An 18422-nucleotide genomic window follows, 5' to 3' on the forward strand; every position below is an offset into this window, starting at 1 on the left:
CTGCCAGAATTTTATATTCTATTAGAGCCCCTCTCATTCTTCTAAATTCCAGTGAATACAGGCCAGTTACCCAATCTCTCCTCACGCGACATAAACCTGCTGCACTCCCTCTATGGTAAGTATATCATTTATTAGCCAAAGAGACCAAAACTGCACACAACTTGGTGTGGTCTCACCAAAGCCGCATACAGCTGCAGTAAGGCATCCTTGTCCTGTACTCAATTCCTTGTGCAATGAAGGCCAACATACCATTTGTCTTCATTACTGCTTGCTGTATTTGCATCCTTGCTTTCAGACTGCTGTACAGGACACTCTTTGTACATCAACATTTCCCAATCTATCACCATTTAAATAATAGGCTACCATTCAGTTTCTCCATCTGAAATGGAAAAACTTCACATTTATCCATGTTATACTGCATCTGCCATATGTTTGCTCACTCACTCAACTTGTCTAAATCATAGGGTGGCAAGGTGGCACAGTGTTTAGCTCTGCTGCCTACGGCACTGCGGGCCTGGGTTTGATCCCGGCCCCGGGTCACTGTCTGTCTGGAGTTTGCACATTCTCCCTGTGTCTGCGTGGGTTTCACCGACAAAACCTAAATATGTGCAGGTTAGGTGGATTGGCCATGCTAAATTGCCCCTTGATTAGAAAAAAATAATTGGGTACTCTCATTTTATTTATTTTTTAAACTTGTCTAAATCTTGAAGCCTCTTATCCTCCACAACACTCGTATTCCCAGTTTTGTGTGACCAGCAAACTTGGAAATATTACATTTGGTTCCCTCATCCAAATCATTGATGTAGTGTGAATAGCAGGGGCCCAAGCATTGGTCCATGTGAGATCCCACTGGTTATCACCTGTCACTTCGAAAAATATTCCTACTGTTTCCTGTCTGCTAACCAATTCTCATGCCAATATTTTACCCCCAATCCCATGCGCTTTATGTTTACACACAAACCTCTTATGTGGGTCTTTATCAAAAGCTTTCTGAAAATCCAAATACACCACATCGACTGGTTCACCCATCTATTTTACTCATTAAGTCCTCAAAAATCTGCAGTGAATTAGTCAAACATGATTTCTCTTTAATAAATTCATATTGACTTTGTCTAATCCCGTTGATATTTTCTAAGTGTCCTGTTATCACATTCTTTATAATAGAGTCTAGCATTTTACCTACTACTGATGTTAGGCTAACCAGACCTGGATAACATTCATGGGTGGGCTGATCAGCATCAAGTATTTTCCACACAAGTAGGAGGCAATGGCTATCTCAAACAAGAGGGAATCTAACTACCTCCCTGTGACATTCAATGATGTTACCATTGCTCAGTCCTCCACTCAATATACTGAGGGGTTACCAATAATTAGAAACTTAACTGGACTAGCTATGTAAATACTGTGCTAAGAACAAGTCCGAGACTGGGAATTCAGAGGCAAGTAACTCATTTCCTAAGTCCCCATGCCCACCATCTAATAAGACACAAGCGAGGACCGAGATGAAATACTGTCCACTTGCCTGGATGAGTGCAGCGCCAACAATGTTGAAACTTAGCACCATTCAAGACAAAGCAGTTCCCTTGCTCAACACCTGTTCCACACTTTCAACATTCATTCCATTCGTCACCAGCGCACAGTGATAGCAGTGTGGACAAGTGTTTTTCACACTTTTTCCCCGGGACCTACTTTTACCAATCGGCCGGACTTCGCGGCCCATGCCGGTCGGCCTTCGTGACCCACCATTTTCGCTTACCTTTAATGCAACAAGTGAGCCTGCTTGGTCCTCACATAGAACTGTACAGCACAGTACAGGCCCTTTGGCCCACGATGTTGTGCTGAACTAGTCTGCAACTAAGATCAAATCAACGTACTCGCAATCATTCTAGTGCACTCCATATGCCTATCCAATAACCGCTTGAAAGTTCCTAAAGTGTCCAACTCCACTACCATAGCTGGAAGTGCATTCGACGCCCCAACTACTTAATGAGTAAAGAACCTACCTCTGACATCCCTCCTATATCTTCCACTATGAACCTTATAGTTGTGCCCCCTTGTAACAGTCACAATCTCACTTGCTTTGTTTTTCAATGTCACATTTCTGCTAAGGACTTCAGCTGATGATTTAAATTCTTGCTGCATCCTATGAAAAAAATCAAAATGTTTGTCCTTGAACTCGCCATGTTTAGTCTTCAAATGTCTTTGAAGTTTTGAGGGTTTTAAATGTTCATTTGCCAGGACTTCCCTGCATATAACACACATGGACTTTGCATCCTGATTTGCATTGGCACAATTAACAAAGCCATACACTGCTGTTTGTGATTTCAGTTTTCTCTTTGTTTAAAATGATCCATCTTCAGTTCTTCACAGTCTTGTTCCTTGCTTGCTTGCAGCTGGAAAAAGTAAGAATCTTTCCTCCATGATCTTGCGCTCTCCGTTTACAAGCCGGTTTCCATCGGCGCGCTCCGTTTACAAGCCGGTTTCCATCGGCGCTCTCTCCGTTTACAAGCCGGTTTCCATCGGCACTGTCCGTTTGCAAGCCGGTTGCCGTCGGCGCTCTCCGTTTACAAGCCGGTTTCCATCAGCGCTCTCCGTTTACAAGCCGGTAGGCATCGGCACTCTCCGTTTACAAGCCGGTTGCCGTCGGCGCTCTCCGTTTACAAGCCGGTTGGCATCAGCACTGTCCGTTTACAAGCCGGTTGGCATCGGCGCTCTCCGTTTACAAGCCGGTTGCCATTGGCACTCTCCGTTTACAAGACGGTTGGCATCGGCGCTCTCTGTTTACAAGCCGGTTTCCATCGGCGCTCTCTGTTTACAAGCCGGTTTCCATCGGCGCTCTCCGTTTACAAGCCGGTTGGCATCGGCGCTCTCTGTTTACAAGCCGGTTTCCATCGGCGCTCTCTGTTTACAAGCCGGTTTCCATCGGCACTCTCCGTTTACAAGCCGGTTGGCATCGGAGCTCTCTGTTTACAAGCCGGTTTCCATCGGCGCTCTCTGTTTACAAGCCGGTTCCAATCGGCGCTCTCCGTTTACAAGCCGGTCGTGACTGGCGCACTCCAGTTACAAGCCGGTCGCCGTCGGCGCACTCCAGTTACAAGCCGGTCGTGGCCGGCGCACTCCAGTTACAAGCCGGTCGCGGCCGGCGCACTCCAGTTACAAGCCGGTCGCGGCCGGCGCACTCCAGTTACAAGCCGGTCGCGGCCGGCGCACTCCAGTTACAAGCCGGTCGCGGCCGGCGCACTCCAGTTACAAGCCGGTCGCGGCCGGCGCACTCCAGTTACAAGCCGGACGCGGCCGGCGCACTCCAGTTACAAGCCAGTCGCGGCCGGCGCACTCCAGTTACAAGCCGGTCGCTGCCAGTGGGCTCTTCCTCCGTGATCGGGGACACTTCTACTGATTGCCCTGCTCATGACCCTTAGTTTGAAAAAACCCTGATCTCCAAGATGCACTATAGCAGCTCGCCAAAGCACTTTATACAGCACCTTCCAAATTCTCAACCTCTACCACAGAAGCATGGAAACACCATCATCTGCTCGTCCCTCTCAAAGTCACACACTGTCATGACTTGAAACTTATCACTGTTGCTATTGTTGGGTCAAAATACGAGAACTCCCTTACAGCACCGCAGGTGTACCTGCAGCACATGAACTGTAGCGGTTAGGGAAGGGGAACCACCATCTTATCAAGGGTAGCTCGGGATGGACAATAATCTCTGGTTTCTGCCATTGATGCTCACATCCTAAGAACAAATAAAATGAACTTTTGTTGTTCCTGTTCTAATGTAAGGAAATGTGACTGCCTGTTTACGCATGACAAGCTTCCACAAACAGCAATGTGATAAATGATGGGGAGATTTCATCTTCTTTTCAAATAATGTGCTGGGATCTTTTACACCCATCTGAGGAGATAGACGGGTTTAACATCTCACCCAGCAAACTGCACCTCCAACAGTGCAGCACGCCCTTGTAGATGTTTACTGTTTATTTGAGGCAACGTAACCACCATTTTACACTTTTGGACTACAATTTGCTCTCCCTGTACCCCAAAATCTGGTTTATGTTACTCTTTACTCGCACTGAATAATGGAAAGGGGTCACATGAAGCGACACTGAACAAAACTTGCAGTCTTGCTCCTTGTGATTTCAGTTGTATTTTTGTTCTGCTGTGGTAGCTTCTTGGTTCTGTGATTTCTGTTCTTTGTTGACTTTGCTACCCGCTTGTCTCTTTCTAGCTTTTATTTCTACAGGAGAAGAAAAAACAACCTGTAATAAACTTTTCAAGGAAAGTAACAAAATAGAATAATACAATACAGAATGATGCCACATGGCCCATAGTGTCTGTTGGCTCTGTAAAAGTGCTATTCAGTTAGTCCCATTCGTTTGTCCTTTCCCCGTCCTCCTGAAAATGTTTACTTTGGGTATTCGTTCAGCTCCATTTTGAAAGTTATTAAATCTACTTCTACCATCCTTTCACCTTCATGTTCTCCGATATAAGGAGAACAACTCTAGTTTCTCTAGTTTGCCTAAGTAAGTGATGTTTTTTAATCCCGGGTAGTATTATATCTGCCCCAGGCCATCCTAAGCTCGTTTCTCCACACTTCCCAATCTTGCACTTTCCTCTTCAGTTGCTGATAGGGGCCTTGCACTTTCAAATTGTCTAATATCATTCTTTTTTTCTTCTTGGTCGGCATCCAGTATCCCCTTCCACAGGTTCTCATGCCCCTAAATTGCCCCTTAATTGGAAAAAAATAATTGGGTACACTGAATTTAAAAGAGAGATTTTGTATATTCTCAGAGCCTTACACCACCTCTTCTGTTAGCTCTATTTGAAGGAATGGCGAAACTTAAAAACATTTGGTCTTTTTGTTCAGGTCGATGGTCGAGCAGAATCTATCGATAAGAAAATTGCTAGGCTTGATGTTGAATTGGCCAAATACAAAGACCAAATGAAGAAAATGAGAGATGGCGCATCTAAGGTTAGTATTTAATAAATCATCTTGATTACAAAATATGAAAGCGAGATCTTTGCTTTCTGCTATATATTTTTATATGTGAGATGAAAATCAATGCAGTTTATTTAAAGCATTTAAAATTCTGGGATATAAAGTACTATTCCTTACATGGATAATACCATCAAATTGTAGTCAGATGGATGTCGGGACCCTGAAGAGGTTCTGACATGTGTGCCCCGTAAGAATTGTTCCAGAGATTTTGACTTTCTGCTTCCCGAGGACCCACCCCACCAAATGTTTCTTGAGTTGGAGTCAGAGACTTTGGACAATTCCGAATGTATTTACCTGGATAGTTACCCTGGAAATGTTAGACAGATTAAAAACTAGTCTAACTCCTGTGTAATACAAAACTGATCCCCCAGTCACTCTTTCACTGATGCCCTAATTTCCCTAACTCCCAATTCATGAAGATCAGACAGGATTTGTCAAGGGGCGGCAGCTCAACACGAATGTGCGGAGACTGCTCAATGTTATCATGATGCCGGCAGTGGAGGGGGAGGCGGAGATAGTGATGGCGCTGGACGCAGAGAAAGCGTTTGATAGAGTTGAGTGGGGGTACCTGTGGGAGGTGCTGGAGAGGTTTGGATTTGGGGATGGATTCATCAGATGGGTGAGGCTGCTTTACGCGGCGCCGATGGCGAGTGTAGTCACAAATGGAAGGAGATCGGAGTATTTTAGGCTTTATCGTGGGACCAGGCAGGGGTGTCCCCTGTCCCCCCTGCTCTTTGCACTGGCGATTGAACCACTGGCCATGGCGTTGAGGGAGTCAGGGAAGTGGAGGGGTCTGGTGCGGGGTGGGGAGGATCACCGGGTATCGCTGTATGCGGACGACCTGCTGTTATATGTGGCGGACCCAGAGGGGGGAATGCCGGGGGTGATGGAGCTGTTAGTGGAATTTGGGGGCTTCTCGGGCTATAAGCTGAACTTAGGAAAGAGCGAGGTATTTGTAGTGCACCCGGGAGATCAGGAGGAGGGAATTGGGAGGCTCCCCTTCAGGAGGGCAGTGAAGAGTTTCAGGTACCTGGGGGTGCAGGTGGCCAGGAGTTGGGGGGCTCTTCATAAGCTTAACTTCACCAGACTAGTGGAACAGATGGAGGAGGAATTTAAAAGGTGGGACATGGTGCCGCTATCGCTGGCGGGCAGACTGCAATCCGTCAAAATGACGGTTCTCCCGAGGTTCTTGTTCCTCTTCCAGTGCTTGCCCATCTTTATCCCTAGGGCCTTTTTTAAAAGGGTGACCAGCAGCATCATGGGATTTGTTTGGGCGCATGGCACCCTGAGGGTGAAGAGGGTCTTCTTGGAGCAGAGATGGAGGGGGGCTGGCGTTGCCCAACCCCTCGGGGTACTACTGGGCGGCCAACGTGTCGATGGTGCGTAAGTGGGTGATGGAGGGGGAGGGGGCAGCATAGAAACGGATGGAGAGAGCGTCCTGTGGGGATACAAGCCTGGGGGCCTTGGTAACGACGCCGTGGCCGCTCCCTCCTACGAGGTATACCACGAGTCCGGTGGTGGTGGCTACCCTCAAGATTTGGGGGCAGTGGAGGCGACATAGGGGAGAAGTGGGGGGCTCGATGGAGGCTCCGTTCAGGGGGAACCATAGGTTCGTCCCGGGGAACATGGATGGGGGACTTCGAGGATGGTATAGAGCGGGCATTAGACAGCTGAGGGACCTGTTTATCGACGGAAGGTTTGCGAGCCTGGGGGAGTTGGAGGAGAAATTTGGGCTCCTGCCGGGAAACATGTTTAGATATCTGAAGGTAAAGGCATTTGCTAGACGGCAGGTGGAGGGATTCCCTGCGCTCCCCGCGAGGGGGGTGAGTGACAGGGTGCTCTCGGGGGTCTGGGTTGGGGAGGGGAAGATATCCGATATCTACAAGCTTATGCAGGAGGTGGAAGAGGCGTCAGTAGAGGAGCTGAAAACGAAGTGGGAGGGGGAACTGGGGGAACAGATCGAAGACGGGACATGGGCTGATGCCCTGGAGAGGGTAAATTCTTCCTCCTCATGTGCGCGGCTTAGCCTCATCCAATTCAAGGTGCTGCATAGGGCCCACATGACTGGGACGAGGATGAGTAAGTTCTTTGGGGGTGAAAATAGGTGTGTCAGGTGCTCGGGGAGTCCAGCGAACCATGCCCATATGTTCTGGGCATGCCTGGCATTGGAGGAGTTCTGAAAGGGGGTGGCGAGGACGGTGTCAAGGGTGGTGGGATCCAGGGTCAAGCCAGGATGGGGACTCGCGATCTTTGGGGTTGGGGTAGAGCCGGGAGTGCAGGAGGCGAAAGAGGCCGGTGTGCTGGCCTTTGCGTCCCTAGTAGCCCGGCGAAGGATTTTGCTACAGTGGAAGGACGCGAGGCCCCCCAGCGTGGAGACCTGGATCAATGACATGGCGGGCTTCATTAAGCTTGAGAAGGTTAAATTCGCCCTGAGAGGATCGGTGCAAGGGTTCTTTAAACGGTGGCAACCTTTCCTCGACTTTCTGGCTCAACGATAGGGTACTGGGACAGTAGCAGCAGCAACCCGGGGGGTATGTTGATTATGTTTGCTTATTTTATTTAAATTTGATTTATTTAATTTTAATTTATGGTTAAGTTCTCTTGTTGGGGGTGGGGGGAGTGTGATACATGTGATGTTACGGTATGGGGGGAATTGTGGGTGTTATGGGGCTGTTAGTTGCATATTACTGCTTGTTGCTATACTTGTTATATTTTTATATTTTCTGTAAAAAATTCCAATAAAAATTATTTAAAAAAAAAAATTTCCCTAACTCCCAACTACCTCTGACCTGACTATATGCCTTAGCCTGCCAACATTCATGGTGGAGCATTAAACTTCTTATATGGCAATTAGTGCCATAAAAAGGGGGCATGCCCTGTCTATTTCCACCGACTCTACATTTTTGTGATAGTGCTCCCCGAGGTTCCACAGTGTTCCTCATTTCTGGGAAACCTAGGCCTGGAACGCATAAGAAATGCAGAGAGGCATCAAGGTAAGGAATAGTTCAAGTGGAGCAGCAATCTGATTATGAATGCTGCTCCTCAGAAGATCTGAGTCATTATCTATTAAAGATTTAGTTAAATGCTCTGCAATGGTCTATTAAGATTTTGCTCTCCACCTCTTTTTGGGAGTTTTTTTTTAAACTAAAGATAGTGGTTGTGTACTCTTGATTACCATTAGCAAAAAATATTCATGATTTCTTTTGCCTTCTAGAACATGGTAAAGCAAAAAGCAATGCGCGTTTTGAAGCAGAAGAGAATGTGAGTTTTTTTTTCTGTAGCCAATCTTGATTTTAGTGTACTCAAAATAATTTAAGTAGTAAACATTTTTGAATGTATTTCATGTTCAATGATAGGTATGAACAACAGAGGGACAATCTAATGCAGCAGTCATTCAACATGGAACAAGCCAATTATACTATACAGACGCTGAAAGATACAAAGAACACAGTAAGATGAAATACCATATCTGCAGTACTGAGTGTTAAATTGTTCATATACATATGGGACACAGTTAATGTGAAGAAGTAAAAATGAGATCTTCACTGTATTAAGGAGTAATGTTGCGAATGCTCAAGTTATATTATAAGAAACAAACACCATTTTCTAAATAGAGTTAGTTATTCTAAACTAAACATCATTGAATTGTGCAGTGTTATACTAATTTTTTGATTTGTTGTGTAGGTGGATGCAATGAAAACTGGTGTCAAAGAAATGAAGAAAGCTTACAAACAAGTCAAGATCGATCAAATTGAGGTGAAGTAATATCCCATGAGTCATAACTGCTGTGATTTCTAACTGAAATTGGTCAACTGACAAAGAACAGGATAATTACTTCAGGCATTTCTAAAGTTAATAAAACTGATTTCCTACAGCAAATGAAATGTTCATGTCAGAACAGAGTTTGGCTGAGAGAGCTTGTTTCACCATTCAGTGAGATCATGGCTGATCTGAATCTTAACTCCTTGACTTCAAATCCTTTTATATCTTTGTCTAGCAAAAATCTCTAACAGCATCATGTTTTAAATTATTGATTGAATCAAATCTACTGCTTTTTGTTGGAAGAGTTGCACTTCTATCAGTCACTGTATTTATTTCTAAATTTATCATTTATCAATATTTTTATATCCTGGATTTTTATATCTGATTCTTAATCTTGGTGTGTTGCATTTCTTCTCTTAATTCCTACCATTTCTGAGCTAAATACATGCTTCATTGAGAAAGCAGCCAGTTTTCAAGTTTTTGCTAGTGCTGTTCCAAGCAGGCTGCTAGGGCCATGAGTGCCCTGGGACAAGACTATTAACAGTTGGCAATCAGTATGCTGCCTGTTATAATTGACTGGATGTTCCTCTTACTTTCCTTATGTAGTTGGATATTAAGAATTACTTTAAAATGATATGGCTGTAGTAAGCAGCTGCTATAGTCATATTACTTCCAGCAGTAAGTCTTTTGACATGGTGGTGTTTGAGGAGGAACATTGACCAAGAAAACATCTTCTCCTTTTAACAGTGCCCTGTGATTTTCCATGTCTACATGAGCCATTGGAACAAAATGATGCTGCACTAGTTGAGCATCATTCAAAGGGCCCAGTACCTCTGGCAGTCCTCAGAACTGCGTTACATTGATGTATACAAAAGTCTGGATATAATATTCACAGACTTATACACAGCATAGGAGGCCACTGACCCCATTATCTCTTTGAAAAGCTATCCAATTAATGCAACTCTCCACTGTCTTTTCACAATTACCCTGAATTTTACCTCTTCAAGTATTTGTTCATTTCCTTTTCGAAGTTATTATTGAATCTGTTCTACTACCTTTTAGACATTGCATTTCCAAAAATAAGTTTCTCCTCATCTTGCATCTGATTATTTTTCCAATTACTTAAAATCTGTGTTTTCTGCCCACTATCCCTTCTGCCATTGGAAATTCTTTTGTTTTCCATTTCATGATTTTGTGAAGATCTAGTAGATCTCTTGTTCTTAAAGCAGGGTAGGATAACCTTCACGTAACTTCAAGCCCCACATCTTTCTGCTGTCAACCATGTCAAACTTTGTGGTTTGTTTTAATTTGAACGTAATTTCTTTGAGCTAAAATAAAATAAATTGTTTAGAAACAATCTCTGCACCAAAATCAAATGCTGTGTCTGCCTTTCGCTATTATTCTCTGTGGGTAGCCAGCCAACCTAAATTGTGAATTTCAGTGGGGTTATTTGGAGTCAAACTGAAAATATGAATTTGACTAAATGAATGGAAATGTGTACAGCGAAGACTGGATCAAGACTGATCATGTCAGTTCACTGTTTTCTGAACCCGTGACTGTTCTCCACACCAAAGGCAATGGTGATAGGCCTGGTGGTGTGTTTCAGACTGTCCAAGATTACTCTTCCATTGATGTGTTACGTACTCAGCTGCATCATGGCTTGTGGGCTGTAGATGCTGTTGGCTAACACACAGATTAGTTCATCTGTCTTTTGATGATATTTCCTCAATCAAGGTTTCCACACAGCTGCCTGTAAGTGTTTATCTGCTCAGTGGAATTGGCATTTCTTTAAAGTGACCTGATTATTTAACTGCTGCTTTCCAGCTGTCCATATCATTATGGTAGCTGATTTTAATATCTGGTTTTATAATTCTTTTTTAAAAATAAACTCAATCATTTTGCAGATGATTGGAAAATAGCTTCTTCTAGAATACTTTTAGTTGTCTAAGCTGTGCTTGGCAGTTAAGATGCTTATGCTCATTTGCACAAGTTGGCATCTATGCATGGCAAGCCAATCAGCTAGTAATGAAAGTAAGATTACTATTATTTGGATTGCACCTTTCCAGTGCTACATGAAGAAGTACCTATAGTAACTTTGTTACTAGTTAGACCAGGGGTGGGCAAACTACGGCCCGCGGGCCGCATGCGGCCCGCCAAAGGCATTTCTGCGGCCCACCAAGTCATTAAAAAAAAAAAAAAATAATAATTTTTTTTTAAAAGAATTTTTAAAAAAAAAAATTTTTTTTTAAGGTTAATGGGGGGGGGGGGCTGTTGGGTTACTTACTGGTATAGGGTGGATACGTTGACTTGAGTAGGGTGATCATTGCTCGGCACAACGTCGAGGGCCGAAGGGCCTGTTCTGTGCTGTACTGTTCTATGTTCTATATGAGGCGCCCAGAATCATAACCGGGTGAAGTAATTATTTTACTTAATATACTATGCAGCCCTTTGTGAATTGTGAATTTCTGAATGTGGCCCTTGCACGGAAAAGTTTGCCCACCCCTGAGTTAGACTAACCATGAACTTTGCAAGAAGGTCCTCGTACTGTACATTAATGTAGCTACATTATGATTTCCCATTATTGGTCTTCACAGAACATACAAGATCAATTGGAAGACATGATGGAAGAAGCAAATGATGTGCAAGAAGCCTTGAGTCGCAGTTATGGCACACCAGAGATTGATGAGGATGATCTGGAAGCTGGTGAGAATGAAGTCTTCATTATTTATAACTACAAGGTTGGCACAAGGTTATAATTTCATGAGATTCCCCTACCAAAGTGGATTTCTGAGTTTGATGTTGTAGTTCTATTCTCAGCTCTGCTTAAATCCAGCAAGGACTTGTGCTGGTAGCAAAGGTTCACAAAAGTTACCCTCAATTATTTTATTGGAGGTACGTTAGGGTTGCCAATCCACCTACCCTGCATATCTTTGAGTTGTGAAGGTGAAATGTGCAAACTCCACACCGACGGGGCGGGAACGAACCCGGGTCCTCGGTGCCGTGAGGCAACAGTGCTAACCACTGCGCCACTGTGCTGCCCTAGAATTTTGTCATAATTTCAGTGTTTCCAAGTTATTGGATACGTGTATCATGATACAATTACTGTCAGTGTTGAGCATCAGAGCACAATTATAATCTTGTTTAGTAGAGCAGTAGCTAGACGTATTTCTCGCAAGATACTTGTGGTTCTTGGGAGACCAATTACCTCAATACACTGCTGGAGGAGTTCCTCAGGGTGGGCTCCTAGGCTCTTGTACATCTTCAGCTTCCATCAATGACGTTCTCACCATCATAAGGTCAGAAGCAGGCACATTTGCTGATGATTGCATGGTCCCTTTGCAACTCTTGAGATTGTGAAGCAGCCCATGTCCACATGCAGCAAAGCCTCCACCATATTCAGACTTGGGCTGTTAAGTGGCAAGTAACATTTGTGCGATATAGCTACTTTGCCTTGACCTTCAACAACATTACCATTGTTGAATTCCCTACAACTTCCTGGGATGTCACCATTAACCAGAAACATAACTAGACCAGCCACATAAAACCCACATAAGAGCAAGTCAGAGGCTGGATATTATATGGCAAGTCCACCTGACCCTTGCAAAGCCTTTTCACCATTTGTAAGGCACTGGTCAGAAGTGCAAATGACTTGCCTGGATGAATGTAGTTCCAAGAAGCAACTCACTATGCACAACTGTGTAGATGACTTGATTGACACCCCATCCACCACCTTAAACATTGACTCCCTCCACCACTGGTACACAGCCTGCAGTGTGTACCATCTGCAAAATGTACTGCAGCAATTCGCCAAGGTTTCTTCAACGGCACCTGCCGCTGGTTCAAATGCGCAGAATTCGAAAAGAATTGGAGAAATCAAATGGGCCGATCAGAGCAAGTTCCTTTTGAGCACTGGATGTCGATCAGCCTATCATCATCCAGTGCTTAGATAGGCCTTACTCTGGCCAGTTTGACTTATTCCATCTTGCTTTTGCTGAACAGAATAGTTTGCAGTCAGCAGTGAGGCCAAGTGAGGCAGGACATGAATTAGCCAGAAATCGTGAGGATGTGAGTGTGCGAGAAATACGGGTGTCCGATATTAGAATCTGCTTTCCAGCATCATTCCTTCCATTGAGAATGGCAAAGGGTAAGACTTGTATGTTTTTAATCAGAGAACTTTATATTTTTACCAGATTAAAATATGCATATTTATAGCTAGAAAAGGCTCATTTACATTTAATTTCTACGTTCACACCCATTTTGTGGCAAAAAAAATGGGCGCCGACATTCAGAATGCTTGGGGTTCCCCGATGCTCTTGGTAGGTCACAAGGAGTTCCACAGCTCATGGTTTGTGAAACCCTGACCTAGAAGATCAAGAACATTCTTGCAGGTGCATGGGAGCACCATCACTCAAGAGTTCCCCTCCAAGTCACCTTCTGTTGCTGGGACAAACTCCTGGAACTTCCTATCTAACAGCACTGTGGGAGTATTTTGATCACACTGGCTGTAGTGGTTCAAGAAGGCAGCTCACCACCTCTTTCATGGAAGGTGGGGATGGGCAACAAATGCTCGATGACTACATTCCATGAATGAATGACAGAAAATGCAGTTGTTACAAACATTTGTCCAGTTCATTTGGCAAGTTTATGCATGAGGTTACTCTGTATTTAGATACTCCTGAAAGTTCTATAGGGAATTGACATAAATGCAACTTATTGCAAATTATTTTAGTTGATTTTGTTTCACTTAATAAAATTAGTTACTCAAAATGTTAATCTGATGCAATCCTGTTGGTCATTGTATTGATGCCTAGGTCTTGATTCCATACATGGTACGATCAAAGTCTTTTTATCCAATTGTGTCTCTAGACAGCATAGAAGAGAAATCTAGTGCCCAAGTCACTGTTAGGACACTTGCGTGCTCCAAATGATTTGTTGTAAAGCATTGTAGGAAAGGATTTGGGTATGCAGATGCTTACCTCAGCAAGGTCAGCACATTGTTTAAGTAAATAGAACATAGAACAGTACAGCACAGAACAGGACCTTCAGCCCTCAATGTCGTGCCGAGCCATGATCACCCTACTCAAACCCACGTATCCACCCTATACCCGTAACCCAACAACCCCCCCCTTAACCTTACTTTTATTAGGACACTACGGGCAATTTAGCATGGCCAATCCACCTAACCCGCACATCTTTGGACTGTGGGAGGAAACCGGAGCACCCGGAGGAAACCCACGCACACAGGGGGAGGACGTGCAGACTCCACACAGACAGTAACCCAGCCGGGAATCGAACCTGGGACCCTGGAGCTGTGAAGCATTTATGCTAACCATCATGCTACCCTGCTGCCCAAATGTTAGAAAATCTGCATTTATTTACATTGAATTACCTTGTTTTATACATTCAGAGCTGGATGCATTGGGTGATGAGCTTTTAGCTGACGAGGACTTGTCCTATCTAGATGATGCTGCATCTGCACCATCTATTCCTGAAGGTGTACCCACTGACGCAAAAACCAACAAGGTATGTTTCATAACATTCTGTGTAAACCCTATCTTTAAGCATGTTCCCGTTAGATTCATGCATTTATGGAGTAGGTATATTTTACTGAAAAGAAAACCCGGCTGTTTTGTAATGTTGCTAGTCTGTTCAACATATGTGTTGCCACCATTGTTCCTTTATTACAAAAGCTATTGATCCCTCAACCCCCAATCTGTCAAGTGATGGAAAAGTCACCTGTCTCATCAGAATTTATGGGGAACAAAGTGACATGTTTTAAGAACCGTAAGCACTTTTAGTTGTGCAATATGTAATGCCTGCTGTTTTGATAAGCTGACATTCATTAGCATCTCCCACTCTGCTATCTGAAGGTTGAAATTAATATTGTTAGATTATTAGCCCACTCCTACTCAACACTTGAGTCTCTACATGGACAGTACTCGTGTTGTCAGCAGTAAAGTGAATTTATTCTTAGCTAACACCCAATACTAAGACTTCTTTGTGTTTTCAGGATGGCGTACTGGTGGACGAATTTGGTTTGCCTCAGATTCCTGCTACTTAACACATGCTTTCAAGCAAGTTTGTAATTAAAACATTTTTGTATGTATATTGTTATTTGCTAATGTATTCCAACATCAAAACCTGGACTAACCACAACCCTGGTCACTACATTATGGAATTGTGCTTGAAAGAATCATACATCTTAATGGTTACTGCAGGTGGGCTTTTATGTTTCTGTTTGATTCCTTTAAATAATGTGCAAGAAATCTCTTGTCAAATTTTGACTTATGGTATGCCCCTTACAGCCTGTGAATTTGCAATGATTACTTGTATTCATCTAATATTTTAATTTGCAATGAATCCAAGCATGATAATACAGAAAACTAGTTTGTGGAATACATTGTATGGGAATTGGTTGACCTGATGTACTTTAATAAACTTGTTGCATGGACAGGCTATTTAAAATCTGTAAAGCTCTTTTCTTACTATTGCAATAAATTTTCACATGATTGTAACCTTCTAATTGAAATCTATTTCTATGTAATATGTAACTGAAGAATTGGCTCCTAACTTTTTTTGCTGAATTGAAGAAATCTTGATAGATAAAATATTAAAAATAGAATTTGTGTGGTTGAAACAATGCCTTAAACGTTAATGTACAGGTTACAATCTAGGCCAAATGGGTAGTATGACAGTCCCCTTACTTAAGGATGTGAAATTAGTTTTAGCAATAACTACCTAATTCACAATAAGCAAACATTGACAACAATGCTTTTCATACAGCCATGGAATTGAACAGCACAGGGGCATTAGATGACAGGGACATCGCTGCTGTTTATTCCTCACATGAAACTAGTCAGATTTGACGCCCATTTTCAGTCTCCATACTCAAATAGCATCATCATGCAATTATCCAATTCCAATTTAAAAGAATTTTGAACTCTTCTTCAACAGTGGCTTTATCAGAATTCTACATTTTTGTCACCTGTGAAGATTTATTTTCTGACCTCCTTAATTTGTTTGTGGGGGGAAAAGTATCAATGGTTTTATAGTGAGTGGTGTTTTGAGGAGAAATTGAGCCTATTGTCAGGCCACAACTGAAAATTTGATTTTGCATCTGACTTGTATTACCAAATTTGGACGGATTCTCTATTTCCCAGCAATGATGACTCCTGTCTTAATGCGCACACATTTCTATCAAAAGAGAGCTTTACCAAAATGTCACTTAGGAATGTTAATATTCCTAAAATTACTATCATAGTACAAACATTCATGAAATGAGACCCCAAATGTCACCTTCACTGAAAGCACTGAAGGGCACCCTGTAAATGAGAAAGAGGAAAGAGTTCGTGATTGATGTCCATGAGCTCCATTTTATGTTGGAGTACAATTAATCAATAGCAGGCCCACAGTTGTTGACTGCAAGAGAGAGGCATTGGTAGCATGATGGATGATAACTACCACTGCAGGGAGATTTTGAAGTGAGAAAGTAAAACAGTCATGTTTCACAGCGGGAGGTCATTCATAATTTAGTTGAGGCCATTTTGCAAAAAAGTGGGCAAGAGGGATTCAAACAGAGTTGGAGGGGTGACCTAAACACAGGAATGATATGTTGAAGTCATGTCGGTAATTGGGAAAGATAAAGGTGAGTTAGGCAGGGTGGAAAGAGTAGATAATTTTGAGAAAAAATGAGGGGGGCAGAATCAGGAAACATTGACTATTATATTAAATTTAACCCAGTATCCATTCTGAAAATCTTCTATAAGTATCAGCATAAATAATTTTATAGGCTATATCCTGTTGAACACAATGACATGAGATAGAAGCAAGAGTAGAGCATATAGGCTATTGAGCCTCCTCTGCCATTCAGTATAATCGCAGCTGATCTTTGGCTTCAATTCCAATGTCCAACCTGCTCTCCATGTACCGTGATTCCCAGGGAGACCAGAAATTGGTCTATCCCAACCTTAAATATATTCAACGTTAGAACATCCGCAACCCTCTGGGGGACAGAGTTCCAAACAACCGCATGAAGAAATCTCTCCACATTTCAGTCCTAAATGATTGTCCCTTTTCTCTTGAGATTGTGCACATGTTTTTGATTCCTTAATGATAGGTTAAGGATGATCGTGTTCCCAATGACTGATGTCAGGCTAACTGGCATATAGTTCCCTGTTTTCTATCTCCTTCTCTGGAATAGAAGTTACTTTTGCAAACTTCCAATCTGCTGAGGTTGTTCCAGAAACTAAGGGAGTTTGGGAAAGTCTTAGCCAGTGTATCTACCTCTTTTACAACCCTAGGATGTAGCCCAAAATGTTTTGTTGGATTTTAGTCCCTCAAGTTTGACCAGTACCTTTTTCCACTTTTTAGCACAGAGGGTACCAGCTATTTCCGGAGTATGCCATTTGTGTCTTCTACTGTGAAGACAGACAAAGTATATTTTTTATGTTCCTGACTCTGGTATTTTATCTGTAAACTTTTCATTTACTTTTTGGTGGTCTATTTCTCGTTTCTAAACACTCCCAATGCTGCAAAACATGGGGCTGGATTCTCTGTTTCGCCAGCCAGTCAATTGGGTTTCCCATTGTAGGGCAGCCGTCGGTAAACCCCCGGGCGCCGGCAAAATGGAGAATCCTGCCGGTAGAGAATCCCGCCCATGGTTTCAAAACTCCACTGTTGTTGTTTATGTTCATTTATACCTTGTTTTTGAGATTAATGAAGATTAAAAATATTTAGCCAGTCTCGGTGTACACACATCAAAGTTCAGGGAAACGGTACTTTGTATTTGAGAAGATTGTGTTGAAGCAGAGTGTGCCAAGTGGGTGCTGTTTCTGAAGCAAGTTTCTATGTGGCTAACTCAATACTTATGTACATTACATTGTAATGCCTATGGAACATATATCTGACATTAACCTGGCAAGACACAAATACCTTCAAGGATGTTACTGTATAAAATCCCTGCAATTTGTAAAAGGCATGTTATCCTGATTATTTTAACTGGTGTCCCTAAAATTCCTCAGACCTGGGTGACAAATGCAAATTTCTGTTTCATTAAATCTACTTCTAAAATTATGCCCTTCGTGTTTGAACTCTTCATTAAATTGAATTATTCGCCTGGGTTAACTTTTATTAATTCATAATCATGATTCAAATAAGTCAGATTTAATTAGGTAATTTTCCTCTAACAGAATTAACTCAACATTTGAGTCCCACCCTCGTAACTCCAGCCCACACAATGACTCTCTTCTCAGATACCCCTCCCTTTGAGCTGGTCATTATCAGAAAAATTCCATGCTTGAAACTTCTGTCCCATCCTCAGTGTTAGAATGTCCTCATTTATTTTTTAGCTCTGTGGAAAGTAGCTTAATTTGGATGCACAGTATGGTTATCAAGAAATTTAGAATCATAGTATGGTTACAGCACAGAAGGATGCTGTTTGGCCCATCGTATCTGTGCTAGATCCCTGAAGGAACAATTCTCCTAGTGCCTGACCCATCCCTTCCCAAAGCCTTTGCATTTTCATTTTCAGATGATAAACTAATTCCCTTATGAATACCTCAACATTTCTCTATTATTTCTGTGAGATATAGACTTCACTTGCAAGGCCAACATTTGTTGCCCATCCCCAATTGTCTTTGAACAGAATGGCTTTCTGGGC

At 42.8% G+C, this 18422-nt stretch overlaps 1 protein-coding gene across 1 annotated transcript in view; it reads left to right on the forward strand.

Annotated features, from left to right (window-relative positions):
* Positions 1 to 17836, forward strand: part of chmp5b (charged multivesicular body protein 5b) — a 31595-nt gene extending 13759 nt beyond the window's left edge. Inside the window, exons 2-8 of the mRNA XM_038797594.1 lie at positions 4871 to 4975; positions 8217 to 8263; positions 8359 to 8452; positions 8687 to 8758; positions 11359 to 11467; positions 14172 to 14287; positions 14775 to 17836. Coding sequence (XP_038653522.1) covers positions 4871 to 4975; positions 8217 to 8263; positions 8359 to 8452; positions 8687 to 8758; positions 11359 to 11467; positions 14172 to 14287; positions 14775 to 14825 — 594 coding nt within the window. The 3' untranslated portion in view covers positions 14826 to 17836. The remainder of the gene's footprint in view (positions 1 to 4870; positions 4976 to 8216; positions 8264 to 8358; positions 8453 to 8686; positions 8759 to 11358; positions 11468 to 14171; positions 14288 to 14774) is intronic.
* The last annotated feature ends 586 nt before the right edge of the window (positions 17837 to 18422 follow it).

The sequence above is a fragment of the Scyliorhinus canicula genome, chromosome 5 (assembly GCF_902713615.1).
Source record: "Scyliorhinus canicula chromosome 5, sScyCan1.1, whole genome shotgun sequence".
NCBI classification, from domain to species: Eukaryota; Metazoa; Chordata; class Chondrichthyes; order Carcharhiniformes; family Scyliorhinidae; genus Scyliorhinus; species Scyliorhinus canicula.